We start from the raw sequence: 27,365 nt of genomic DNA, 5'->3' as shown, positions 1-27,365 counted from the left end.
GAAGGCTTTATTTCAGTTCCACCACTATCACAAGCTCACTTGGTGAGGACACGAGAGAGAGCCTTTTCAGTAGCTACTCCCACCCTCTGGAACTCACTTCCACGGGAGGCTAGGCTGGCCCCCTCCCTGCTTTCCTTTCACCAGAAGGCAAAGACCTTTTTGCTTCAGCAGGTTTTTAATATATTAGCACAGAAGCTTTTTTATTGGGTATTTTATCTTTATTTTTAAACTTTGTATGTCTTTTAAATAATTTTATATTGTTTTATGTGATTTTAATAGTGTTTTTAAATTGTATTGTTATGATTTTTAGTGAGGCCCTATGCAGACAGACCATTAAGGCTGACCTGGGGGTGGATTTGGGATGTCGCGTCCACATGACACACACCCTGACTCTGCCCCAGGGTGTCATGATGCCGCGTACCGCTCCACATGGCATGTTGTCATCATGGCACTCCTCTGGTGCTGCATCCACATGGCGCAGCGCCAAAGGAGCGCCTTTAAGCTGTGGCTATCGCACCGTTTTTTGTGGCTCCTTTTTGTGTCCTGAAAAGGCTGGATCAGGGCCACAGCGTGCGGTTACCATGGCCCCAATCTGGCACACATGAGGGCAGCTGCAGGCCGCCCCTTGGAGTGGTCTCCACAATCTCTGAGTCTTTGTGGGAGCTACCTTGGGTCCCACTTTGGGAGAAAGGTGGCATATAAATGAACAAAATAAATATATATTTTTAAAAAACTGGTCTGCTTAGTGTTCATATGCCATATTGATCAGATTGCCATATAGGTTGTAGGGAAAATTAGCTTTGTTGGTGTAAAGCATGCTTTTTCTATTTGATATTGTTATTAGCTGTCTTCAAGTCGACTTCAGTTTATGGCAACTCTATAAATTAGAGACTTCCATCCTGTCCTCAACAGCACTGCTCAGGTCTTGTAGACACAGGGCAGTGGCTTCTTTGACTGAGTCTATCCTTTTGGAATGTGATCTTCCTCTTTTCCTACTGCCTCCACCTTACCAAGCATTATTGTATTTTCTAGTGAGTCATGTCTTCTTATGATATAGCCAAAATATGACAGCTTCGGTTTAGTCATCTTGGCTTCTACAGAGAGTTCAGGCTTGATTTGTTCCAGGACCCATTTATCTGTCTTTTTAGCAGACCACGGTATCTTCAGACCTCTGCTTTAATACCACACCTCAAATTAGTTGATTTTCTTCCTACCAACTTTCTTTACCATCCAGTTTTCACAGCCATACCTTGAAATGGGAAATACATTGGCATGGCATGCCCAGTAGGAATAATGGGTTTTCAAGATCCATTTGGCAATGCTGTTGTACCTTAGTTGGACCACCAAATTGATAAGACTTTTCTGAACTTGTTCAGTGTCTATCTATACTAAGTTTTTGTCTTGGATATTAACTAAGAAATGTACTGATATTTTTGGTACTTTAATTTTTGTTGCACTCTATCTACCATTCTTCTGTCAGGGCTTGACCCTAGTGATTACTTTTTTCTGTAGGTGAATTGCAGATTCTGCCTTTTATGAGACAATGCACATTATTTATACTTCATTTTTGATAGGCTCATCTTAGTTGTTTTCTTTTTGATTCAGGTTTTGCTCTATTACAGCCTTCTCAAATCTGTTGCTCTTCACTAGTCAGCATGGTGAGGGCAGTTGCCCAAAACATTTGGGGGCTCACGAGGTTGAAGAAGATTGTTCTGTTAGCAGGGCAAGGGTCCTACACATAGATATGATGAATGTCATGTGGATGCAGGGAATGGTTGGTATTGGATCACTACTAACTAAGGATGAAGAATCCTTGGAGTAGGTTATGTGTAGTAGTTTGGTGTTGGAAAGCAGCAAGTGTGGTAAGGGGTAGGGAGGGTTGGACATGTAGGACAGAAAGGTATAGGGAGTAAAAAGGGATGCTGGGAATGTCTGGAAAAACAGTTAATTTTTAGGTACAGTTTGTTACAATTTGTGAGGCAGTAATTTAGAATAAATGTGTTATAAATACCTCTCCTTTTGTACCACCAATATTATAGTTTATTACATATTTATTATTGTTGTTTTATCATGGAGGCAGTGTACAACCTACGGTACTTTTTGTCAAATGATCTGAAAGCAAGTTATTTAAATAGCAATGAAAATCTGGGAATAATAGTAAAACATTGCAACAGCAAATAGATTAAAACAAGGAAGTGGCAACAAAGTCAGTATCAGCAATGGACTCTGGGCTGTTAGCTCTGCTATAGAATGCTTTGAGATTGCCCTCAGTGTTTACAATACATTTCTTTTCAGGGATGCTTCTGGCCATTCTGGAGAAGTGTGGTGCCATCCCTAAGATCGACTCAGCCAGTGTATCTGTGGGTGAAGGAACCGTGGCAGCAGGCTACCAGGATTTCATTATCTGTGTGGAAATGTTCTTTGCAGCAATTGCTCTGCGCCATGCGTTCACTTACAAGGTCTATGCAGACAAGCGTCTTGATGCACAAGGTATGAGGGAAGCACAATTCTGAGTCTTAAATGAGAAAGGGGAGATTATTCCAGCTGAGGTTATTCACCTCTAAACTATCCACATGGGCATTTTTTAAAAAAATCTTTCTTTCTTTCTTTCTTTCAATGTGATTTTCATTTCCCATAGACACAGTTGTGTACGTTATGAGATTGAAAATCAATGTTCTATTGGATTATGGAGTATACTCTTATGAGTCTCACCAGAGCTGCTTTCTATGCTTATGCAAGCATTTCTTTCTATAGATGATGAAGCTGACAATAAGGAAATAGACATAATTTTCTTTTTGACTATAAGCCCCAGAAAAATTAGAGCAGAAGCATTGATATGGTGAGGGTGCTCACATGGAGATTTTGAGGTAATAGAAAGCCCACAAGAATTTATCTTCAGAGTGATGTATTTGACAGGAAAGGGAAGAAAAGAGAGCCCATTTCTGCTTTTCATTTTTTTAAATTCTAAATGCTGGAATCAGAGCCAAGCTCTTGAATATGATGATCAAAATCTATTATATAGATTCTGTTTGTCTTGTTGCGTAGAGAATGCAGAGTTGAGATGTGAAAGTTTACTAAGGAATCCCTCTTTTAATATATTTGTGGGAGTGGGGAGGAGCTAAGTAGCAGGATTTTTCAGTCTTCTCTAAAATCTTGTATTTAATAGCCTATGCTAGAGAATATTGTGATATCTTGGTGGAGACTCTAACTTGCCTTTTCAGACTGTTGTTTCCTATATCTTCCTCTCTTGTTTTTGTTTCCTTCTCTCCTTTTTTCACTTGCTTTGGGCTCTGGTGTCTGGCGCAGCTGTTCCATCCTATGGGCCATATGGTAGGTGTCATGCTCTCTCTGCATTTGTTTCTTTTCTTATTATCAAGAACCCCATTCACTGTACAGAAAAGTCCAGGGTGTATGGTATAGTATAGTATATGGTATACTTGTGCCTATCCTATTTTTAAAAATACTTCATAAAATAATAAAATAAAGTAATAATTTTTTTTAGTCTTTATAGTGCCACAGTATTCGGGGAGGAATTTTTAAAAATAGGATAGGCACAACTATGCCAAAGATATAATCTACAGATTGAAGGCAAGTGCATACTCAACAAGAAAAACAACCCTCTCCCCCAAATACTATGGCACTATAGAGATTAGCAACTTTATTACTGGAGGCAATAAGTGAAAGAAGCCAAACATAAATATCAAGTAAATGTAGAGTAAGAAGATAGTCAGTTTTGGCTGGACTTCATGCTATAAACACAATTGTAAAAAACTGGAAGCAGTCATTTGTACTCTTCACCAGTACATGGTATACACTGTAAAAAATTTCAATAGTTCTGCTTACCCTTCACTTGCCTGGAGTTCCACCCTCATGCTCTTTTGTTAGCATGCACTGAAAGCCCACTTGAACATTTGTCCTTCTATTGTTTTCAATCTCTGTCTTTCCCTTACCCCCTACCTTGGACTCAGAACAGTTGTTGCCAAATATCTTTTCTGAGTGCATTTCTTATCACCTTTTATAACCTTTCTTAATTGTTGGAAACTAAATTATGATCTTATGCTTCTACTGCTTCATAATGGTTATATGCATTTTGTGACACCCATTTTGCATTTGCATTCTAGTCTAGGATTACCAACTCTTTTTAAATTGCCAACAGTCAGGCCCAGCTAATCATCGCACCTGCCAACAGGTGCTACTGGAGGCGGGTTTTTGCTTAAAGCTGAGAGCTCTCTGGGTTGGGTGAAAGTAGGTTATTTCTCTTAGTAATTCCTAGTGTGCTTTCTTTTCCCCTAGGTCGCTGTGCCCCCATGAAGAGCATTTCTAGCAGCCTTAAAGAGACCATGAATCCCCATGACATTGTGCAAGATGCGATTCACAACTTCTCCCCCGCCTACCAGCAATACACTCAGCAGTCAACGCTAGAACATGGGCCAGCTTGGCGTAATGGTGGTCATATCATCTCACGCTCCCATAGTAGCTCTGGCACCCGTGACAATGAGAAGACCCTGCTCCTTAGCTCAGACGATGAGTTCTAATGTGATGGAGTGTGCCACAGTCTGGAAATTTCCTTTTATTTATTGAATGAGAAATGCAGGTCATATTCCCTCCCCCCCCCCCTTTTTTTTTTTTTTTTTTTTTGGTGGAAAAAATGGTGCTCAAGTCAGGAATGGGTACTTCCTGTTGCCAGTGTTGAGCAGGGAATATTGTGGCTCATGCGGGTGGTTTGGAGTTTTTCTAGAGTATTCTGTAAAGGCTTCACATTAATAAGGAAAAGTTAAAGAAACACTAACCTGGCATTACAATAGATCTGAGGTCCAGAATGTGTGGAACATACTTTCTTGATCTCCCCCCCCCCCAATGATGTTTAAGGGGGAAAGACTGGTAGTAGAAGGGTCAGGCAAACAAACCCTAAGAAATGTGACATTTGCAAGGCTGTCTAGAATGTGACTGGCTGATAACATCAGCAGTGGAACTCACTTTCCCCCACTACTCTACAAAAATGCATTTCCATGTTATTTTGGATATAGATTGAACCCTATCCCTAACTGCTGTCTCTGTATTAATTTTGATCAGCTCTGGATTATGACTATAATCCCCTTTGCTGTATCCCATGGTGCTGTAGTCACATGTGTGAATTGTTTCCATTAGCGATTAGGGTTCAGTGCTTCAGAGTGGAGCAGTATTCTGTTTTAGAATAAGAGAAGTAGATTACAGGGGGAAAGACAAAGGGCAGCTTCTGGACTGAAACAAGAAGCAAATTTGAAACATTTCTTTTTTGAGGTGAAGAGTGGTTTTTATGGTGAGTTTTTTACTCAACATTTTAAAAGAATACTGGTCACCTCATAAAGAATAGGATTTGCTCCATCTATAGAGGAAGAGGATAGCAATGGCAAGCCCCCTCTGAAGAAACTTGCCAAGAAACCCCCATGATAGGGTCACCATAAGTTGGAAATGACTTGAAGGCACTCAACAACAACAAATAGAGGAAAACATGTTGAATAATGAGTGGAATTCAGAGATGGGTTTGCACATAGCAAACTGTTCAAAATACCAGGGAGGAGTCTTACTCTAGTCAAGTTGGTGGGTGGGTGAAAATGCACATCATTGTGCAAATTCACCTCATTGTGGATAAAGGTCACACTGGATAATTCTCCTTTAGATGTGCATCTTATCTGCATGTTCTTTCTATCTTGGCTTGTGTTCAACATCAACTGAAACTAAGATGTCTTTATAAAGTATGTTCTTCTTGTACATTATTGTGTTGAAATTCAAGAGCATCCATTGGAAGTTACCAGTTCTCCTTGCTGGTGTCAATGTTTTACTTTTCCTGCTAATTAATTTTAAGTTCTAGTGGAATAAAGTTTGCCGGGGATATTCCCTCTTCTATTCCTCTCACTTTTGTATTAGGTCTGTCACAATTTGACCAAGAACTGTCAACATATCTAAGTGATGTGCAGCTAGTATCTTGCAGTTGCATTCTCTACAGCCCAAAAGATTGAGAAACGTGTTCATTTTTTTTACCTCCTAGTCCTGTCCTGATCTTTTGTAGAAGGTTGTCTTTACAAGTGGAAAATCCTGCCAGTCACTGGCTTTACCAGCCATTTTGGCATGTTGGTAATTTAAAGTTGGAAAGGGCAATAGAATTAATTGAAGTGTATTACACTTCTCTGCTGCTGTTGTGGTTAATTGTGCCTGTATTAACACTGCCCTCAAAAAAGGGGAATAGCATTAGACTTCTTCCTTTCTTTACACCTCTGTCAATTCCCCTTCCTCATCTACTACCAGTAATGCTTGTACTTTTCTAAGCTGATAGGTGTTTCCCACACCTATTTATGGTTATTGGGCATCTGCTCACTTGCCGGGTTTTTAACTCCTAATTGTGGAGAGTTTAAAAGTGAGAATCTCTGGGGTTTGACTTTTATGTGGATCCCTTTTCTCTGTGCCTTAATATTTTCACTTACACTCCTCCCACCTCCACATCATGGCCAAATGCAGATCTCAGGGGCTAAAGCAGCACTCTTTGTCCAAGCTGTGCTTCATTGGGCAAGAGCATGCTTGGTTAGGGCTAGGCAAGGTTGCTGAGACATGTAGCTATTCTTCCTGGAGTTTTCCTTGTGCTGCTGCCACTGTGGTTAGCACCTTGTTCATTCCAGAAGAAATTGGGTGGGAGGTGGGATGGTGGAACACAACAGTTCCATTCATATTGCCTGCTCAAAATAGCCAGAGGGGTTGACAGCTCAGGAGATGAAGGAAGTCGAAGAGAGATTTAATAGCAACATGTTGCTGTGTGTGTGTGTGTGTGTGTGTATATACACATCCCTCTCTTTACAGTTTGGCTCATGAATATTGAGTTGGCTTCAAAAGTCTTGATGCTGCTTTAAAGCAGCAACCCCCCCCCCATGTATTGCTAATTTATAACTGGCACCCTAATTATTAAATTGTAGCAAACCAAGCAGTAATGTGTGCCACTGCTGCTGAAGCATGCATGACGCTGAGCTCTGCCAGGAAATCCCCACCTTTTCTGCTAGCACTAGCTATAGCTGCATTAAGCTGCTATGAACTTTTTTTTAAAAAAAACGCAGTGCTTGCTAAATGTTTGCAACTGTACAGTTTTGATTTAGGAGTGAGAATCATGTAGTCATTCCGAATGTTGTTGAAGTGCAATTCCTAACAGCCCTAGCCAACATAACCATTGATGAGGGATGCTAGTAGTTACAGTCCAATAACATCTTCACGGCTGCAAGATTCCCACTTTTAGATGAAAGGCTCTTGTCCTTGTGAAGGCACTAAGGCCAGGTCCCTACACTTTTGAGAGACGATAGCTTTTCAGTTATGCCAGAGACAGAACCTTTTAGTGGAATTATACAACACACACTCATGAAGCAGGCATAGATTTCAAAAAAAAAACCTTTAAAATAATGTTTATTTTTATTCCTTTTCTGGTTTTGGAAGTAGGATAAGGAGACATTGCTCAGTTTACTCAAATCTATTTTTATGGGGCTGCTTTTCCCCCCTTTACTTCCTTATGCTTCCCAACTGTGCACTTGCTCCCAACATGCACTGTTATGTTTTATTTTGGATGTGTGTTCAGTGTGAACCCCGTTTTTGTTTGGGATGGGTGAAGGATGTGGTTGGCATCTCTGCTGCTGACTTGGCAGGCATTTCATTGTTGCAAGAAGTTCTGTATTTTTAATTACTTTTTATGTATATCATCTATATGTGTGTGTGTGCATGCGCATGTGCGCGTGCATCAGGAGCTGTTTTTCCTTGAAGTTCCCTATAAGAAGTGGATTCAAGTCAGTATAATCTCATCAAATCAAGTACAAAGACCAATTATAGCAAAAGAACTCAAGTTATAAAAAAATTAAAAAAAAAAAAAAGCAGGACCACATGAAAGCCCCAGACCAAAGTGGTTTTGGTGTGGTGGGGGAATGTTTTGATGTCCCTGAAGACAGGAAAGGGATAGATCCAAAGAGCTTGACCCTGAGTGTAGCAATGGCCATGCATTCCAATTAGAGCTTCTCAGAGGCTGATAATTAAATATACATGCATATGCACTAATCCCATTAGAATTTTCTTGGCATTATTCTCTTCCTCACCTACTCTTTCCTCCCCCTTTTATATTCCCTCCCCACTGTGTAACATACCCCCTAGAATTTTGTTTTTACCCCCCCCCCCCCATGTAGTTTAGATATTTGTATATAAATGACTGGAAAAATAAATATCCTGTATGATAAGACAGAGTTACCTAGTTTTGTACCTATCATGTAATAACAGATGTAAGCTCAGAGACAAGGTGTTGTTTCTGTTTTGGTCTCCATGATGTTATACTGCTCTGCAGAAACAAAAGAATATGGCAAATAAAATATAGAGATAAAATAGATTTACTTAATATGTCTGTGTCTGCTGATTTCTCTTTCCCTCCCCAGTTATTTCATATATCCTCTGAATGTCCAGAATTCTATAATTTAATTTAAAAGAAATCAGTTATTGTATATAAATTATTCTGTATCTGGCAAATGCTGTAATTACATATTTTGAGAGGTTCAAAGAAATACCCATGTTAATCTGCATCACTATACAAAGGGATCTTTATAGCACCTTTGAGACTAAGAGCTTTACCACACGAGGTTCTTCTGCTAAAATATCATTGTATTCAAATACACTATGCAACCATTATGCTCTCTTTCCTATCTTTAGCAAACCTTTCTGGGATTGTAGTCTTTGTGCTGAAAGCCTATCACACACAACATTTGAGATTTCCCACCTAGTACCTCCTTCAGGACATTTTGCCACTATTTTTCCTGGTTTGGCACATATGCATGCATGCACACACAGAGATGCCCCCATGAAATATAAATGACCACAAACTTACATTTAAAAGGGCCTCCCCCCCCATCCCTTGTTTGGGGCAGGCTTCCTGATCAGGATAGATCAGACATCTAGCTTCAGACTTTATGAATTACTGACAGATGAAACCCAGCAGCTAGTCTTAGCTATCCTGATGCTGGTTTACATCTGTCATTGATTAATTAAATCTAAAGTTAAAAGAAAACAAGAATGAGGCCAATTGATATTTTTTCTTAGCAAAAAGTTTAAGTTTCTGTGTTACCCTATTATATTATTATTATATTTTTCTCCCGCTTTTCTCCCAAGATTGGGGCCCAAAGCAGCTTTATCAAAGGAAAGGAAATTGAAATTCCTACCCCTTCTCCCCCCCCCCCCCCCGATCACTAGTAAGCAAAAGGCACCTAAGCCACATCCAAAGCACGTCCACTGACCCACCTCTGGCCTCCTGAAATTGGCATAAAGTGGAATTTAACTATTGCACTGGAAATGGTAGCAGAACAGTAGCAGGATAGGAGGCCATTAATGAGTTTGTGCATTAATGAAAAGAAACATTTTCCAAACGGTCTCCCACCAGGGGAAAAAACTGGGAGAGAGAGAATTTCATGGGTTCTCTATTCTTAACTCACTGACCATTTGACATTTCATGTTTCTGTATACATATGCCTGTGGTCTTTCTCTTGCACATATATGCCTCACAGAACAGATATTCCACTGTACTGTTCCCATGTATTACAAGGAAGTATGAAAATGTCCAGCTCATCTAAAGTACTCAACAATGATGGTAGCAGGACACAGCTTCTCAGTCTAGTCTCAGTTGCTGCCATTTTCCTGATGTAACACTGCCCACTCTTTGTTCTTTTGCAAGTGTTGTCTTCCAGAACTTCAGTAGTCAGCATTGGCAACATCTTTTTATCTCATCTCTAGAAATGGATCAGGACAACTTGACCTAGAGACCAGCAGGTGATACTAATTGTCCCGTCCACCATTCATGTCCCCGTGCCTGGTCTAGAAGAACTGCATTATGTCGTTCAGTGCACTCTCCATAAACCCTCCTATCCTCTCAAGCATGAGGCAAAGGCCGATTCTGTTGTGTCTATCATCTTCTAGAGTGGCAATGTGAGCTTAGGAAGTTGCTATGAATAAATAAGTAGTGAGCCAAATGAGAAACTGTGGGCTGAGAGAGACTGATTTTCACAATGTCCTGCAGAACAGAATTGTACACTCTAGTCTCTTTCATGCCTCTTGTGAAACTAAGCTGCTTTCCTATGTACTTGAGACATTGGCACTTGCCTTTTCTCATGGAAATATTTAATAGCCTTTAAAAACACCACAAGGAAGTTGTAGAATCTTAAATGTGTGTCAACCATACACATCTGGCAAACATGACAAGAGTGGGTAACTGTTGCAGATGCAGGTTAATTAACCGGATGGAAAACGTAGGCTCGCCTTCCTGATTGCTGCAACCAATGAGCAAAGACCACAGAAGGATGGGACGGAGCTATGGCCCATGTGCTTTTTCCTCTGGCTCTGAGAACAGGAAAGCCATCTGCAACTTCTACCACTTTCTGTTTCTTGCAGGCGGTCATAATCCATACAGCATCCATTTTCTTTTCCAGATCTCCCTTCATATTCTCAAGGGGGGTTTTACTAATCAGGAAGCTATGAGTCTACCAAGATATAATCTCTTTTTCTGCTTTGGGGAACTTCAGGATGCAGTTGACCTTTTGTTTCCCTCCTCCATTTGGCTGCCTGGAAGACAGGCCCACCGCCTGCCTCTGTGGCTCACCCCTTAACTTGGGCCCCTATCTCCATCTCATGACCTCAGTGTGATATGGTTAACCCTCCCTTCCCACACAATAACATTGTTAATGCAATTCCTTTTTATACACTTCCCTGTGTCCCTAGAAGGATGATGACTATTTCTGGAGACTGCCAGCTAATAGTGAGACTACACTTTCACTTCCGTAAGAGCCTGATGTCACTGGCTGACTTGTCCTCTACTGATAGATGCTGGAGGAAGATAAAAATTTAAACTTTGTGTTTAAAAGTGCTTTCTGGATTTTCCAAACGTTGGTGGCAAACAGTATGAAAAGGAGATTCAACAATATTCAGACAGAGGTATTGCAATATAGATAAACACCCCTCTGCAGAAACCGCATACTACACTTTGTAGAACCTGCTCTGAAATGCTTCTTAATTTAAAGGAAGTGCTATAGAGATTGCTGAGTAGGTGGCACGTTACCCCTGGAAAGATTTAGGTAAAACAAGAGTGGTGAATAGTAACCTCTAGGTCCAAATCCAGCCCTCCTGCTGCCCCAGTCTGACCCTCTGGAGTCCCTCAGATAGCTACATTCCCATCAACACTTCACCTTTGGTGGACTATCAACTTCTGTACAGGGGTTTTCCACTCTAAAAGACTGACATGTCTCTCCTAAGGGTTACAGGCAGTAAGAGCTGTAAACTAATATATGCTGGTATTTTTGTTCCCCTCCCTGCTTTAGCCTTGTTTGCTACTGGAATGTGGCCCCCAGAATTTATATGAAATTGAATTCAGTCCTCTGGTTTCTGAGTTCACATGTTGTTGGCAGGGCTATTGCCAAATTGTTTCTTACTGCCATCCTTGGTGAGAATATTCAGCAGCACAGATCTGGGACAAAGTTGCTGACTCCTGTCTGGAATTTGTCCAAATTAAACTAATGGTAATTTTTACTGCTCTATGGCTTCATCATTTTTTAATCTAATTGCCCTGGATTTCTGTAGGAGGGCTGTAAGAAAATGTATACAGATTCAAATATATAAGGGTAATCTCCAAAACAGACAGCAATGGATTTATAACATTTGAGAGTCCATGACCAAATGCTGCTATGAATTGGTCAAGATTATCTCCAGGTCCCATTCCAACTCTGTATATTCTTTCTTCCAAGTTTCAGCATCTTAGAGTTATCTGTGTTGATGCTCAAATGCAACCTTCTCAACAATGTGACAATAGACAGTGGATTCCCAGTTAGCTGATGCATTTTAAAGGGAGTTGGGATGAACCAAGAAGTCACATGTGATGGATGGAGATGACCCACCTTTCTCTTCCTGCTCCTTATGGAATGTGCTAATTGACTTGGGTGGAGACAATAGATGCAAACTAGTCTCATCTGTCACATAATCTGTGCTGGGACTAAATTTTAAAAGGAGACAGAGAGCTAACTGCACTTTCTGTGGCAAATCTTGATTTTATGGGTTGCCTTGCACATCTAATGATGATCAAGAACTTGTGGGAATATTAAAGCTGCTTTCCAAACTTTGGTCCTCTAGATAGTTTGGATTTCAGCTCCCAGAATTGCTGTTTGTTGACCAAGCTGGCTGGGCCTTTTGGGAGTTGAAGTCCAAAATATCTGTAGGACCAAGTTTTGGAGTCACCTGCAGTAGAGTTTCATGTCATGCTGAGCCTATACACATGTGCAAGTATAGTTGAGAAATACCCTACATTTGCAGTTAAACTCCATCCAAGAAAATTGAATCCTGAGTAAATGCTGAGCCTCTGAAACTTCTCTCTGCATCTATGTGCACACACCCTGCACTGGGGAAAAAGTGCTGATCCTCTACATACTGCCATCTCTGTTTCTGTATAATTTACAAAAGAGCCAGGCAGAATTCAGACTGTATTCAACTAGTGAGCCATTGACCATTTCCTGGTGACCCAACTCAGAGCCACCTTCTCAGATTCTGGCAAAAGAATGCTGGATATAGCTGACTTTGATTTGATCCAGAAACTAAAGTTATCATTGTAAACAAGAATCACAAAATTATAGTATGACAGAATCATAGAACTGGAAGAGACCACAAGGGCCATCCACTTCAATCCCCTTTCGTGCAGGTACACACAATCAAAGCACTAGCAACAGATGGCCAGCACTGCTGACAGAGTCAAAGATAAACCAAATTTAGACCTGATATTCACCCTAAAAGCACTTGTCTCCATTTAAAAAAAAAAAGTATACAGAACCTACAGGAAGAGGTGTCATCCAGATTGGGATTATAGTGCTTTAATCCTTTGCTCCTGCCATGGTCCTAAACCAAATCCCTCATCTTGCAATGGTGGCTGGCATTTCTAGTTGGGGGAAAAAGTTGGTGCCATGGAAGCTTTTCTCCTGATACCAATATTCATGGAGGAGAGGACTGGAACCATGAGAGGGGCAAAGAGTTGAAAGCCTCTCTCTAGTTGTAGTTCTGATCTGGATTTTACCCACCCATCCAGTGTCTGCTATTCACTCTAACCGTAACACAGTATCTATTTCCCCACTGTTGTCTAAATAACATCACATCTTTGTTTAAATAATATACTTCTATTTGTATCTTCAAGTGTTTTTTGTTTTTATTAGATTTATATCTCACCTTTTTTCCATGATGGAAATCATGGCAACATACATAGAATTTCTAGGTAGTTTCCACATCTGTAGTGCTGGACTTAGGGATTCTATTTACAGACAGAGGCACATGGATACTATGAGTTTACAACAGGGTGGTCAAAATGTCAATATACAGCTGTTACTGTACTCCAACTCACACCATTCCTCACCTTTGACTATGTGGGCCCGGGCTGATGGGAGTTACAGTACTTGGTGAGTTGCACAGTTCCCAACCCTGGTTTATAACAAGGATAGGAACATAGACATGGAGTCTTGCAGATGAGCTATGTACGCAAAGGTTGGTGGGTGCTGCAGTTCCAACATTTGGAGAGAAACATATTGCTCAGTGCAGTACTAAGGCCTGGGTTTCACCCTATTTTATTTTATTGTCAGCAAATAGACACAAACTCTGTTGCAACCACATAAGCAGAGAATACAGTCAGCCCTCCACATTTGTGGGTTTGACTTTTACGGATTATTTGCTGCCGACTCCATTACTGCCCTGTGCCATTGTAATAATGACTGCAGTCCTTGTGAGACACTAAGAGGCAGCAAATGTGAGGGAACGCTTCTATGTCCCTATTAAAAATGACATCGGGCAGCAGCAGAGGTGGCAGCAAGCCCTGCCAGCTGTCCACTTTTGCCTTGTGAAGAAACTCTGCTTCCTCAAAGACATCCATCTTGGATTGACTCTGCAGATTGTACTTTTTTCTGTGTTAATGATGGTTAGAGGGGCTAGAGTTATTCATGGTTTTTCCACTTTTTGGGTGGGGGGGGTCCACACAAAAGATGTGGAGGGCTGTATACATTAGAAAATACAGTCAGCCCTCCTTATCTGTGGATTCATTATTCAACCATCCACAGCTTGAAAATATTTTTAAAAATAAATAAGTTCCAAAAAGCAGATCTTGATTTTGCCTTTTTATATAAAGGACACCATTTTGCTATTCCTTTGTATTTATTGGACTTGAGCATCCATAGATTTTGTTATCCACAGGTGGTCCTGGAACCAAACCCCAGCAGATATCATGGGACCACTATACATGTTTGGTGGAGGTGGTAAACACACTTGTCAAGGCTATATATTTGCCAGGCCTAGTATTCCTTTGAGAAATAAATAATAGCAGATCTACCTGGACTCTCCAAGTTCAAATGGGACGTCGTTGTAATCCTACTGCAACCAAGAAGCTCCTGAATGGGCCAAGTACAGTTCACTTGGCAACCTTGTCCTGTTGATTGCTACCTAATTTCCCCTGGGGATAGTCTCCTAGTAACTTGGGTATTTGCTTGTTTTCTCATGTATGTGAAAAGGATTCTTGTTTTACAGTGATGGCAACATTGTGGAATGTGGAATGGGTGAGGCCACTTGCCAAACTTTCTGACCTCCAGGTAACATTCCTGGGATTTTTTTCACATGCTTGTTTCAGATGACCTGCTCAGTGTTCCTTTCGTTTTTAGCATAGGTTTTCTCTGGCGCATGTTACATATTTGTACCACTTTATACGCAAGAGTGTCAATTTAAAGTGCATTCTATAATCCAAATAGAAAACACTTCTACTTGTGGAAATGGTGTTGTTGTTTGTATTTTGCTAGTATGTGGTGGTCAGATGTGGTGAGAGGCTGCTATTGTGGTTTTGTCCAAAGTCAAACAAAATAATACTGTAATCTGTAAATGATTTACTCTCCAGTAAAGCAATTCTCTTCTTCCATGTTACTGACATTGTGTTCAGTCTGTGAAGCTATATTTATAGGCCTAGAAACAATTCTAAAATCCATAGTTTTCTGTAGGTTTTGGGGGCTATGTGGCCATGTTCTGAAAGGGTTTATTCCTGACGTTTCACCAGCATCTGTGACTGCCATCTTCAAAAAATTTCTTCACATAATTTTTCTGAAGATACCAGCCACAGATGCTGGTGAAACATCAGGAATAAACTCTTCCCGAACATGGCCATATAACCTGAAAAACCCACAAAAAAACTATGGATGCCTGCCGTGAAAGTCTTCGACTTTACAATCCCAAAATCATTACATTCAGCCACTACCCTTTGGGAAAAGATCCTCAAAGGCCTACAAACAAACACACAATTAAAATTGTAATGTGCTAAAAGCAGAGAAGATTCAACCAGCATAAATAAAGGCTTTTAGACTTGTGGACCTCCAGATTATATTGAACTCTAATTCCCATCTGTCTTAACCAAACTGGCCAATTGTGAAGAATGATGGGAATGGTTTACTAATATTTGGAGGAGGAACGGTTGATCCTTTTACTTCTAAGGCTTTACTTGAAGTAATTTGTGTGGGTTTTGTGCTAGTGTGGTCTAGTCCATATTCATATTAACTCCTGGGTATCAGTATGGCCTAATTTAGCTTAGACTACTGTCATTTTTTCAGTATGCTGAAATGTCATGTCAGTAGCAGAAATCAGAAATATTACCTTTTAGGAACCCAGTTCCCAAAATCCACCAGCCATCATAGCTTCTGGCTATTCAGAGTGGGGTTGTCGTTACCCCAAAAGTTATATTTCCAAGCTTTGCTAATTGCCCTCCTTTGTTGCCTAACAGGCACTTACTCAAGTTACAAGCAACTACAAATTTGCCCTACACTGTCTTGGTGTACCATCTGTTGGCACAGTCATAAAATTGCTTCTAGGTGGTAATCTCTCATATATTATTAGGTCAGATCTCTGGTTCATCTATCTGTTTTTATCTGCATTGACGTCTACAGTATTTCAGATTAGGATGTTTCCCAGTTCTACCTGGAGATGCCAAGAATTCAAAATGCAAAGCATGTGCCCTAACGCTGAACTATGCAACCTCCAATAGTTTGCAATGTAGTCAGTAGAGAGGCAATAAGATGTATGCACTGATAAAATGCACAAACAGAAACCAGAGTCAAACAACCGTGTATCAAGCCTAAATTAATTTTTCCCATGCTACCACACATCAAACATCTTATAGGAGTCTTTTAACCACAGTTCTGAGTTTTAGTCACTGAACTAAATGTTAACTTTGATGGAAGAGCTAATTTAAACTCAACTATAGTGGCTGATGTTTTCCGCTTCTAGTTTCTAAAAAAACCTTTAAAAGTAAACAGTGACTTCAGCATTCTTGAAATCGAGACTTCATTTCAATAGAAGAGATAAGCATGGGCTTATGTTGTTCCTATTTCAACCAAAACAACTTATATTTATTATCCAGTATTTATTAAAGTTAACTTTGTCTTATATTTCCATCTCCACATTTTGTACAGAGCTGCTCAGCCAACAGTTTTGGATGGACTAAATTGTTTATGTGTCCTAAGCATACTTTTTGCCCGGTGTCTTCACTTCAGGAGGTAAACCTGCTGTGGAACTCTTTTATTATCTGATGAGGAGCTGTTCTATATCATGCATATGCAAAAATGCTATTTTTCCTGTAGGTTGTGCATCTATTACTGTTACCATTGCCATGAAGACATGGCCACGTGGGTCTTTGGCACCAATTGGCTACCTGAACTTGTCTGTGTGGCATGATTAGTGGCATACACAGACACAAGTCCACCTTATACATGTCATATTCTTCTTTAACCTTATGGCAGATAGTATTCCCTTCTACACAATGCAATGACCAAAGCCCCTTTACAAGACTTACCATTTAGCCACAACTATTCCATGACTGGTGCAGATGTGGGGTAGGGGGGGAAGGAAAAATCAGAAAAGTGTCTTATGACCCTGTAGCCAGATGCAGAATGATTACATGACCCACTCAGAGCTCCGGAGAACCCTGGCAGACTTCAGTGGATGATGGAATAATGTCATGTCTGCTTAGGGCAATATCATAGAATCATAGAGTTGGAAGAGACCACAAGGGCCATCCAGTCCAACCCCCTGCAATGCAGGAACACAGAATCAAAGCACCCTGACAGAGGGCCATCCAACCTCCATTTAAAAACCTCCAAAGAAGGAGACTCAGCCACTCTTTGAGGGAAAGTGTGCCACTGTCAAAACAGCTCTTACCTTCAGGAAGTTTTTCCTAATGTTGAGGTGGAATCTCTTTTCCTGTAGCTTGCATCCATTGCTCTGAGTCTTGTTCTCTGGAGCAGCAGAAAACAAGCTTGCTCCCTCCTCAATATGACACCCCTTCAAATATTTAAACAGGGCTATCATGTCACCTCTTAACCTTCTCTTCTCCAGGCTGAACATACCCAGCTCCCTAAGTCTTTCATAACCAGATGTTTCTTCAATTTCCACCCAGCACTCCATCAGCTGCATAATGGCCATTGAGGAGCCACAGCAGCTCAACAGTAACTTTGGAATTGTTGAATAGCCAGATGTAGCTTTGTTCTGCATATGGAACTATCATGTTATGCTGGGCTCTACAGGATCTTGATCAATAACTGGCACCGGCCATACCTTCCATCTTCTTCATTGTATGTTTTCCCTCCCCACCCACACCCATAGCCCATGTAGATTCAGTTCTATAATTCTGTGAGAGCTGTTGGGCAGTGGAATGCAAGGAGATTTTGGAAGATCGTGGACTCTCCTTCACTAGAGATTTTAAAAAAGAAAATAAGCCAGTAGATTCCTGAACTAACAGAGGGTTAGATTAGATGACATTGTGGGGAGGAGCCCTTCCAAGTTTATGGTCTTCCACAATACACTTGGTGTGTTGTGAAACACATCTGCCTGCTGTACCCTCTAACACTTCTCACTTTTAAAAAGCTTACTTTAAAAATTCAGAACACCAGCTGCTGCTTACCACATTCTCTCTTGCAGCAATCATTCTTTGAAAGCCAGTGTGGTGTAGTTGTTTGTGTCAGATAGGGATTTGGGAGATGAAAAGTAAGCTTTTCATCCACACTGTTGTGATACTCGCATTCACTAGGTGACCTTGGGTCAGTCACACTCTCTCAGCCAGACCTATGTCACAGCAAAAGGGAGACTGGTGTACCCCCACAGTGAGTTAACTGGAGGAAATGTGGGCAAACACAAGATAACTAATAAATATTGTTGATACTCATTCTGCTTTGCTGTATGTATGCAGTTAAGTTCATCTCTTCAGTACTGAAATATACACATACCTTAGAAACTAGTGTGAAACTATTTGATCACAGGATAAAATTAATTAATTTGAAATGAAGCATGTTAACCCGTTTTCTGGATAATCCTTAAAGGCAGCTTATAGACCTTCAGCCTTGCACCTCTCACTGGCCAGAAGAGTAAAAGAAAAGGACAAACCACATGTTTTCAGCTTTTCCATTTTGGAAAAAAAATCTGGCTTTATTTGTAAAGTCTACAAAATACAGAGGAGTCTTGCAGGACACTTACTGTAAGTCAGAAAATAAATAAGTACTTTTTTTCTTGCTCTATAGAAGATAAAATGTGATTTGCATATATAAAATATAAAGTACGGCTCTGTACCAACATCCTGGCCGTGCCACAAGGCGGAATGGCATAAAGGACGTGAAAATAACTTATATTCGTGCAATAAATAAGTCACAGGGTAAGAACAAGGAAAAACAAGGATGCGGGAGGAAATGTGAAAGAGTGGAACGCCTCCCCCATAAGAATCATCAAAGGGTGGGGGAGGGAGGACGGACGGACAACACTGGTTTAAAAGCTGATTCCATCACAGGGGTGGTTGTCATGGTAAGCTGCAGGATGGGTGAACCCAACCATATGTCTAAAAAAATTAGAAGGTTAATTGTTTGTCACTTAAATAAGTCACTGTGGCACATGCCTGGAAGTGACTGCCCACAAATACTCACTGGTTCCTATGTTAGCATAAGAATGAAAGGGTGGAAGGTATCTTCAAGACCCATCTAATCTATCCTCCCTCATTCTGCACCCAAGCCATCCCTGACCCAGTCACTCGCCAACCTCTTAATACTATCCAAGAGGTATGTGTGCTAGTCTCCCATGGCATAGATGCCCTATTTATTTTTTCTTATAATCTCTGCTTGGACCAAGATTCTAGGCACATTTTCACACTTGATGACAGATGGAGCATAATTTGAAACATCAGAAACAATTCATCTTCATATTGGCTGATCTGAACAAATTAAGAGACACTTTCCCACTGGACTGATTGTTTTTCTGATTAGATGAATTCTGCTTTCTGTTTTTTCCTTAGTTCCAACATTCATCACCATTACCCAGCATGAACATCCCAAAAACTGCATAAAAGACTACCACAGCTACTGCCCATCCCAGAAATTAATTCATATTAAAACTGAAAAGGCTTCCATAATATTTTAGTTACAATCTTGTTGCCTATTCCCTCTCCACCAGTATCACTTGCTTTATCCATCATCACCCTGCCTCATCTCTCCTCTTTACTTTCTCCACCTTCTTCTCCCTCTTTAGAAAGCTGCTTCCATTCCATTCCAAAGAACTTATAACCTCGGTTTAAGAACACTGTTAACAATAAAAGTGTACACAAATGAATATTATGTACACACACTGCTGCAGGCAGCAGTTGTCTCTTCTAATTACTGTGTTGTGCTATATTATATCATCATCAGATAGGATGAAAGCAACAGATTCTGTCTTCTTGTTTTGGCACGCACCTCAATGACCCTTTCCTCTTACCACTCTTATGACCACACAGCAATAATTCCCTTTATTGCCTCTTGTTACAACTAATTTCCCCTTTATTTTGTTGTTGTTAAGCATGCCACTCATCAACAGCTTAGTATGGCTGGGGTTTGCTCTTGTTACAGCCAGTCTGTATGAATGTAAGAGATAAACTGGATCAATCTGAAGGTCAATCTTGTCCAGCATCCACAGGAAGCCTAACAGCAGAGCATGAGTGTCACAGAGTTCAAACACCTCCAGTTCCAGATTGTGGAAATCAAACATTTCTGAGCTAAGAAGTGTACAGTTAATGGGAAAGCATAGAGAAGGCAGAGCTGCATCATGGATGCACACAAGGCTGTGGCACAGCAGGGCCACCAAGTAAACTGAGCTAGCTTTTGCTGACCTCCTGCTTGGTTACTGTATCCCCAGCTCCTATTGATAAGAAGCTGGCTTCAGTCTAGCATCCCTTTTTGCTTCAACATAGAGAAGTTATGTCCCTTTCATTACCCTTGCAATCAAGGGTCCTCTCCAAGTACATCCCACTACATTAACTTAATTTAAGGTGTGCAGAAGGAGTAGAGAAGAAACCCTGACAAACATAAAATGGAAGAGGGAAAGGGGTTGGGGAGGGGAAAGGCAAAGGGGTAACTGGCCACTGCATTCCAATCAACAGATAACATTAACAGCTAAAATGACACAACTCAGACAACACCTTCCCACCCTCTTCCAGTGAAGATGAAGGATGGAGGAGGAAGTTAAATATTCGGGAATTTTGTCTTCAAGCCCATTCTGTTTCCTTCCAATGGCAGAAGAAAGGGGGAAGAACCAGTGCAGCTACAGCCATTCTAGGTGAGAGCTGGGCAGAGGCATGGCAACAGGACTCAGTTCGCGACTTGGCTTGTAGACACTAGGAGTATGTGGCCTGGTTGGAGCCAGATTTGACAATAGTAATGACGCTGGCAGTAGCCACCTTAGCGGTAGTGCTGTGAGCAGTGACGGTGCGGGCAAAGCCCTGCAGTGCCTCATACTTGCCACGCAGGGCGTCAAGCTCAAGACGCATGGCGGCGTTCTCACGTGCTAGCTTATCGACTTCTCTTTCCAACTCCGTCTTCTGCTTTTGCAGCTCTTCCTTTTGACACACCCGCTTGACCCGGCAGCTGGCTGCGTAGCCACGGTTCTTCAATGTGCGCCGACGTTGCTTCAACCGCGCCACCTCCTCCTTGGACAGCCCTCGCAGATGGTGGTTAAGCTCCCGCACTGACAACCCCATGAGCTCTTCATCGGAGAGGTGCGGCGTGTTCTCACCCATCTCCCGTTTGATCTAGATCAGAAAAGAAACAGACAGTGAGTATCAAGTGAAGAAAGAGCTTGAAGAGAATGCAGGAAAAACAACCTCTGGAAAGCCACTCAGAAAAGATAAGAGAAAAACAGAACAAAGCTGGTGATATTTTGCAGCATGAAAATCCACATTCCACAACAAACATTATGCTGTTTATAAAATGCATATATTGTGCTAGGTGTTCATTATTTCTTACAAATTTCTTATATATTTAACAGCGGTCAAAGACTGAATAACTTAAGCTTTCAAAAACTGTTAACTAAAGGGCTAGATCCAGGCTAAAACTGACATTCTATATCAACATGTTTAGGGGTAAAACAAAATGCACTTAATGGGATTTCCTTATGAGTTGACATGTATAGGATTGTACTATATGTTAATCATACTTCAGCAGAGCTTGGAAAGGTTACTTTTTAAGGGCTAAGTCCATTTGTTAGTCCCAAGTAAAACAGACCTATGGATCAATGGGAATGTGATATGTCAGTATCTATGTAAATTCCATTCATTCAATGGTTCTGCTCTAGTGAGGACTAATTGGATTTAGGCTATAGATTTCAACTCCCAGAATCTCCCAGCCAATATGCTGACTAATTTTTAAGGAACTGTAGTCAAAAAGGAACTTTTCCAAGCTCATAAAATGGAAGAGAAGCAAGCCCAATAGTACTTGCACCTCATATCAGACCAGACTTTGGCACTTCAGACCCTGGTCCTTTCAAACTAACACTACTGATTAATATAGTGATATCCTGCCTTTTAAATTAACTCATTAACAGCTGTCTTACAAGTACTTTAAAAATGCATATAAAATAGAAAAAAATAAAAACAAAAATATGTTAAAAATAAAAACAAAGCAAAAGCATAACAGGAATACAGTGGTCCCTTCCCATTTAGGGGTGAAGGACTCCTGTAAACTGCAAATAATAATAAAAAAATATATTCTTTTTACCTGAGAGAATGTGTCTCTAGGAGTCTGCAGGACCTCCAGTGCAGCAATATGGTCAACATTTGCCGGAAACTCATCATAGAATCATGCTGGAGGATCTACAAATGCTTAGAGAAGTATTTTCTCAAGGAACCCCTAGGTTCTTCAGCACAACTCTATGGTCAACTTCTGGCAGAGTTGCACTGAAGGACCTAGAGATTCCTAGAGAGAACATAATAATCAAATCCGCAAAAGTCAAAGCCGCAAATGTGGAGGGCCAACTGTAATACAGAAGCATAGCTTAAAGCTATCTTAAAATCTTACTAAGACTGACTGAAAGCTAACAAAGAAGGCCCTTCTCAATAATAATTATTTTCAAAGAGCATTCAGTACAAAAAGAGCAAGCTTCCCAGATTTCTCCAGAGAAGAGTGGACCATAACCTGGCAGTGACTTCAGAAAAGTCCCTGTTCCAGGTATTTATCAAACAAGTTTGTTTAGAGGGACACCACATTAAAGGACTTAAAAAACCCAGTAAGCTCATATGGGCTGGGGTTATCACTCTTAGGTCATTCCATCTCATATGTAATGTGGAAGACAAACATTTTTCCGCACTGTGCCAGGCACAGAGTTGGAAGAGACCTCAAGGGCCATCCAGTCCAATCCCCTGCCATGCATGAACTCACAATCAAGGCAACCCCAACAGATGGCCATCCAGCCTCTGTTTAAAAACCTCCAAAGAAGGAGACTCCATCACACTCCGAGGTACCATATTTGTTACCATACATATTTTCATTTTTACGTAATTTCCAGAAAAAGTGCTGTGGACTGGCATCCAATGGCTCACAAATGCTCACAGAGCCACCACTGAGTAGCACTGCTTCAGATAGCTGGGTGTCCAAGACTATTTACAGTGTAATCTTTGGCATATTTACTCACAAGTAAGGGACACTGTATTCAGTTTAGTTTATTCTCAGGTAGGGGTGTATACTTGTGACTTCAAAGATCAAAATAAACATCTTAAAACTGAACCAGGAAGCAAATCTGTAACCCCTGTAACTATGTGGGATAGGTGTTACATGATCTTGTTCCTGCTGACATTGTGGTTCCTGCATTTTGACCAAAAGTTTCCACACTTTCTTTTAGAGCACAGTCACACAGAGTCTATACTTGCCCTCTCTGACCCCAGCTATTTCAGAATAAAAACTACTATAGCTTCTCTCTGCTTTTAACTAGCAAAGCTACAAGGGAGACAAAATGATAGCATTGCCCCCTCAATAAGAAATCTCCCCCTGCAATTGTCCCCAAATTTATAGCATTGCAGTAACTATGCATTTAGAAATAGAGTTTAAGCAAAGCAACAGGGCAGGCAAAGTTATCAAGGGAATGTGAACCCAGCAAATAGTAGTTTTACCTGTGAACAACTGTCACTGTTTCATTCTCTGCACTGCTGAGGACTGAAGAAAAAATAAACTGTGGGGGCAAATTTCTTATTGGGGCAATTCCAATAAGGTTAGCTACACCTCTGCTATGTATGCATGTATGTTGTGTGCCTTCAAATAATTTCCGACTTATGGCGACCTGAAGGCGAGCCTATCATGGGATTTTCTTGGCAAGATTTGTTCAGAGGAGGTTTGTCATTGCCTTCCCCTGAGGCTGAGAGCATGTGACTTGCCCAAGGTCACCCTGTGGGTTTCATGACCAAGCTGGAATTGAACCCTGGTCTCCAGATGCTGGCTCTGTAACCCTCCTAATATTTATTACGTAAGGAACCACAGCAATGCTTTACATATGGGAGTGAGGCCCTTACCTGTTAATCTTTCTCAAGAATATGATACAAGGCAAGAGACTTTTGACCAAAGCTGTAAAGTTACTTATAAGAAGTAGCCCATTCCTATTATTCACTGTAATAAAAAAAATTGTTGCTAGTACTTGCTGAATGTTTAAAGAAGTAATTTGTTGGCTGAGATTCTGGATGGGAAGATGAAGTTCCACTTGCGCAGGACCATACCCATCTCACTTTTGCCCTCCTGCATGACCCCCTTTGCTCTTGCAGCTCTGTCTGTGGCTAGTTAGTGGCCAGTGGAAAATAGGGGGCACAGGAGAAGCTTCCAGACATGTACCTATAGACAAATACATGATGATGATGCTATTCTCTGGGACCTTCAGGAGGTCCTCAAGGATGCTGTGCCATTGTGCATCTAACTATAAGAATACAAATTAATGCTTCTCCACTGCCCGCTACCCTCCACTAGCCACTAAATGACTAAATGGATGGGGGGGGCATGCAGGAGCAAAGAGAGTTTTGAGGGAGTTGGTGGTCATTGCACAAGGGAGATAGTGAACGAACTCCTCTCTCTGTGAGGACCAAAACAAGGCATATACCATCACCACCTTGGCATATGAAGCTAACTGGATCCCAGCCTTTGTGTTGCTCTTTGTTTTTTTATTACTGGAGAATCTTAGAAAAAGAAAATCCTCCAATTTTAAAAAAAATATCCACTCAAAACGTCTCTAAAAATGCAAGTCAAGAATAATTTTTAAAAAGTAATGAGAAGACATTACTCATTACACCAACAGAGTGGCTTTCCTCCCTACTCATTACGCTACTTTTGAAGTATGACTTGGTCATACCCCTTGTTAGCAAGAAAATTAACTCTCCTCCAGTCAAAGGGTGAAATCAGACTACAGTATTTGCATCAGTTCAAAGTTGGATTAAAGAAAAAAAATGAAAGGATGGAGGGAGAGAATCTGATACAACAAGAGTGGGAATCATGCTGCCCTCCAGATGTCATTAGATTGCAAATTCCAGCATCCATCACCTTTGGCTATACTATGTAGGAGCTACTGGGAATTGCAGTCCTGCAACATTTGGAGGGCTGCACAATTCCCACCTTATGACAACACAAGCAAAACAGTGTGAATTGCATAAACTGATTGCCATAGTAAACAAAAAAAAGCAAACTTACTCTTAGAGGAAAAATAGTGAAAGAAGGCACAACATCCTTCCCCTTTTGGCTCCACCCTGGCTGGAGACTTTTGCAGACAATGTCTCACTATTTTCAAACAATGTCTTTTTTTTTTGGGGGGGGGGGTTCCTCTCAAAAACATATTTCCAAGTAATTCCAAATTTTCATGGCCTCCCAAATGGGGAAGTCATTGAAAAGAATCTAACTCATACAAACATATGCTTGTGTATTTAACAACTATGAAAATAGGGGAGTGGCAAAAGAAAAGGTGAACAATAATACACGAAGGAAGAACAGTTGTGAAATAAGTAATGGAGAAAATTGAGACTGAGGTAATGGCACAGAGCAGGGTGAAAGTGAAAGGCAATGAGAGAAGTACAAGAAGTTAAGAGGAGAATACACAAAAGATGAGGAAGAAACACTATGTACATTTAATGGGACACTTTCTTCATTTGTCTCATGTATTCTAAATGGGGTTTCTAGGGCTGCCAGAAACATGAGCCTGTCTGAATCTTTACCAACTTCTCACACCGGTGTATGACACTAGCCCATGTTTTATGGCAGAGATGAAAAGCTCTCCTGGAAGAACTTTAATCTTGGTCCAATTCTGTTTTCATTGAAAGAGCCACGAAACAATCATTGGGAAAAGCTGGTTCTTTAGTGTTAACTAGCTCTTACCTTTAGGGCTTTGCTTGACAAACTGTCAGCTGACATATTTGCCTCGTGCTTTTGCTGGTGTCCAGGAAAGAGCCTGTAACTGGGCTGGGCAAAACAAAAAACAAAGACCAGTGATCAGTATTGACCCTTTCACATATTTGTATTCCCTGGGGAAAGGTGAAATTTTTCCACACTAGATGCATCCCCTCCTATTGCCTTGTGCCTCTTTCAGTCCCATTCTCCATTAGCCATCACACCAAAAAGAAAGGCACAGGACAGTCACTAAGAAAACTCATCCTTATGTAGGAGGAGGTATTTTTTCATGTTCCACAACCACTTGATCCAGCTGAGCAAGCGAGAGATAACCAGATGACTGACCCAACATTGGAATGAATCGTGCTTGTTGGTTTGTTTTGCTTTTAGCAAATGTTTTTAAAAACACACTTTTAAAAATTTTCCAACATGGGTTTCAGCCAGAGCTTGTGCTCTCATGCAAGTTCATCCACCTACCCACCCAAACAAAGGTTAGAAACAGACACCATTCATCTTCCCCACTCCCCACTACTCTTGCTACACTGGACATGCCCTACAGCTACCGGAAACTGCACAAGGGCAAACATTTCCTGAGAGCGAGGAAACAGAGCAGTGGGGAGCCAGCTAGTGGGTGTATCTCTGAAATGCCACTGCCTGGAAAAAAAAGAAAAGAGAGACAAAAAGCAGTATTTTGTAAGCTCAACAGAGAAACAGAATGTGCATCCAGACTGATTTCAAAGTCCCAGATCTTGTTCCTGTTCTTTCTGATTTTATACCAGTTTAAAATAAACCAACCTCACGAACTGGTGTAAAAAGTCTTCGATTGTTCCAGGAGCTGACAGAAACTATTCTGCGATAAACAAAGCATGTATGGTTCTCCAAAATAAAACCAGAAAGAACAGGAACAACATCTGGGACTTTCTGGTCTTTTAAATCAGTCTGGATGTGCCCTCAGTCTACAGGGGGAAATTTGGTGTATAATAAGGCAGAACCCGCTCACTTCCCCACTCTGCACCAGGCGACTGCAGAGCTTGGAAGTGTTATTGCAAAAGATGACACATAAGTAATTTGTTGCTCACAAATCAGAAGTAACACATAAAGTTCCTGGATAGTACAGTTTCACTGATGCATTACCTTTCAGGTTTTTTTAAATCCCTTTCAAATGCACACAATGAGAAAATAATCCCCCCACATTATTCTCCCATAACTTTTCTCAAATCACAAATACACAGTACTTGTCCCACAAAAACTTCCCAAAGGGATGTTAGTACAGTTTTCACCAAGTTATTTCTCAAAGTAACATTATTATACCTCTTGTTAGCTCAAAAAGTAATGGATTACAATCACCATCATTACTTGTAATGCATTACTTCTGAACTCTAGGCAGATTTACAGAAATGCACAATCACTAGAGAGATGCCTTCTCTGTTAGGCATTTGACTTAGCTCTGTCCTCAGTTTGGTATCTATGGAATTTGGGAATCAGCTGATTTGCTGAGGGCCAAGATTTTCGCATTTAGTTCCATTGCTGGAAGCCCTTATGGACCTCTCTAACACCCAAGTGTACTAATATAGCATGTTATGTAGTCATAGGATTTTGAGCAATTACCTTATTCCAACAGGACCAGCATCACCACCTGAC

At 40.8% G+C, this 27,365-nt stretch overlaps 2 protein-coding genes across 9 annotated transcripts in view; one reads left to right on the top strand and one right to left on the bottom strand.

The window, feature by feature from the left end:
* The window catches only part of TMEM184B (transmembrane protein 184B), a 49,972-nt gene extending 42,908 nt beyond the window's left edge, over positions 1-7,064 (top strand). For 3 of the 4 annotated variants that reach the window (XM_042468331.1, XM_042468329.1, XM_042468330.1), the window contains 3 exons: positions 2,296-2,490; positions 3,307-3,330; positions 4,294-7,064. In XM_042468331.1, the coding sequence (XP_042324265.1) occupies positions 2,296-2,490; positions 3,307-3,330; positions 4,294-4,535 (461 nt within the window). In that variant the 3' untranslated portion in view covers positions 4,536-7,064. The remainder of the gene's footprint in view (positions 1-2,295; positions 2,491-3,306; positions 3,331-4,293) is intronic. The other variant, XM_042468332.1, reaches the window with a different exon arrangement.
* Positions 7,065-18,471: 11,407 nt separating this feature from the next.
* MAFF (MAF bZIP transcription factor F) overlaps positions 18,472-27,365 on the bottom strand; it is a 31,805-nt gene continuing 22,911 nt past the window's right edge. For 4 of the 5 annotated variants that reach the window (XM_042468813.1, XM_042468815.1, XM_042468812.1 and 1 more), the window contains exons 2-3: positions 25,713-25,796; positions 18,472-21,127 (exon numbers count right to left, since the gene is read on the bottom strand). In XM_042468813.1, coding sequence (XP_042324747.1) covers positions 20,714-21,127; positions 25,713-25,748 — 450 coding nt within the window. In that variant the 5' untranslated portion in view covers positions 25,749-25,796 and the 3' untranslated portion in view covers positions 18,472-20,713. The remainder of the gene's footprint in view (positions 21,128-25,712; positions 25,797-27,365) is intronic. The other variant, XM_042468816.1, reaches the window with a different exon arrangement.

The sequence above is a fragment of the Sceloporus undulatus genome, chromosome 5 (assembly GCF_019175285.1).
Source record: "Sceloporus undulatus isolate JIND9_A2432 ecotype Alabama chromosome 5, SceUnd_v1.1, whole genome shotgun sequence".
Lineage (NCBI taxonomy): Eukaryota > Metazoa > Chordata > Lepidosauria > Squamata > Phrynosomatidae > Sceloporus > Sceloporus undulatus.
Note: the sequence above shows the minus strand (reverse complement) of the source record. Positions and strands in the feature narration are given on the sequence as shown.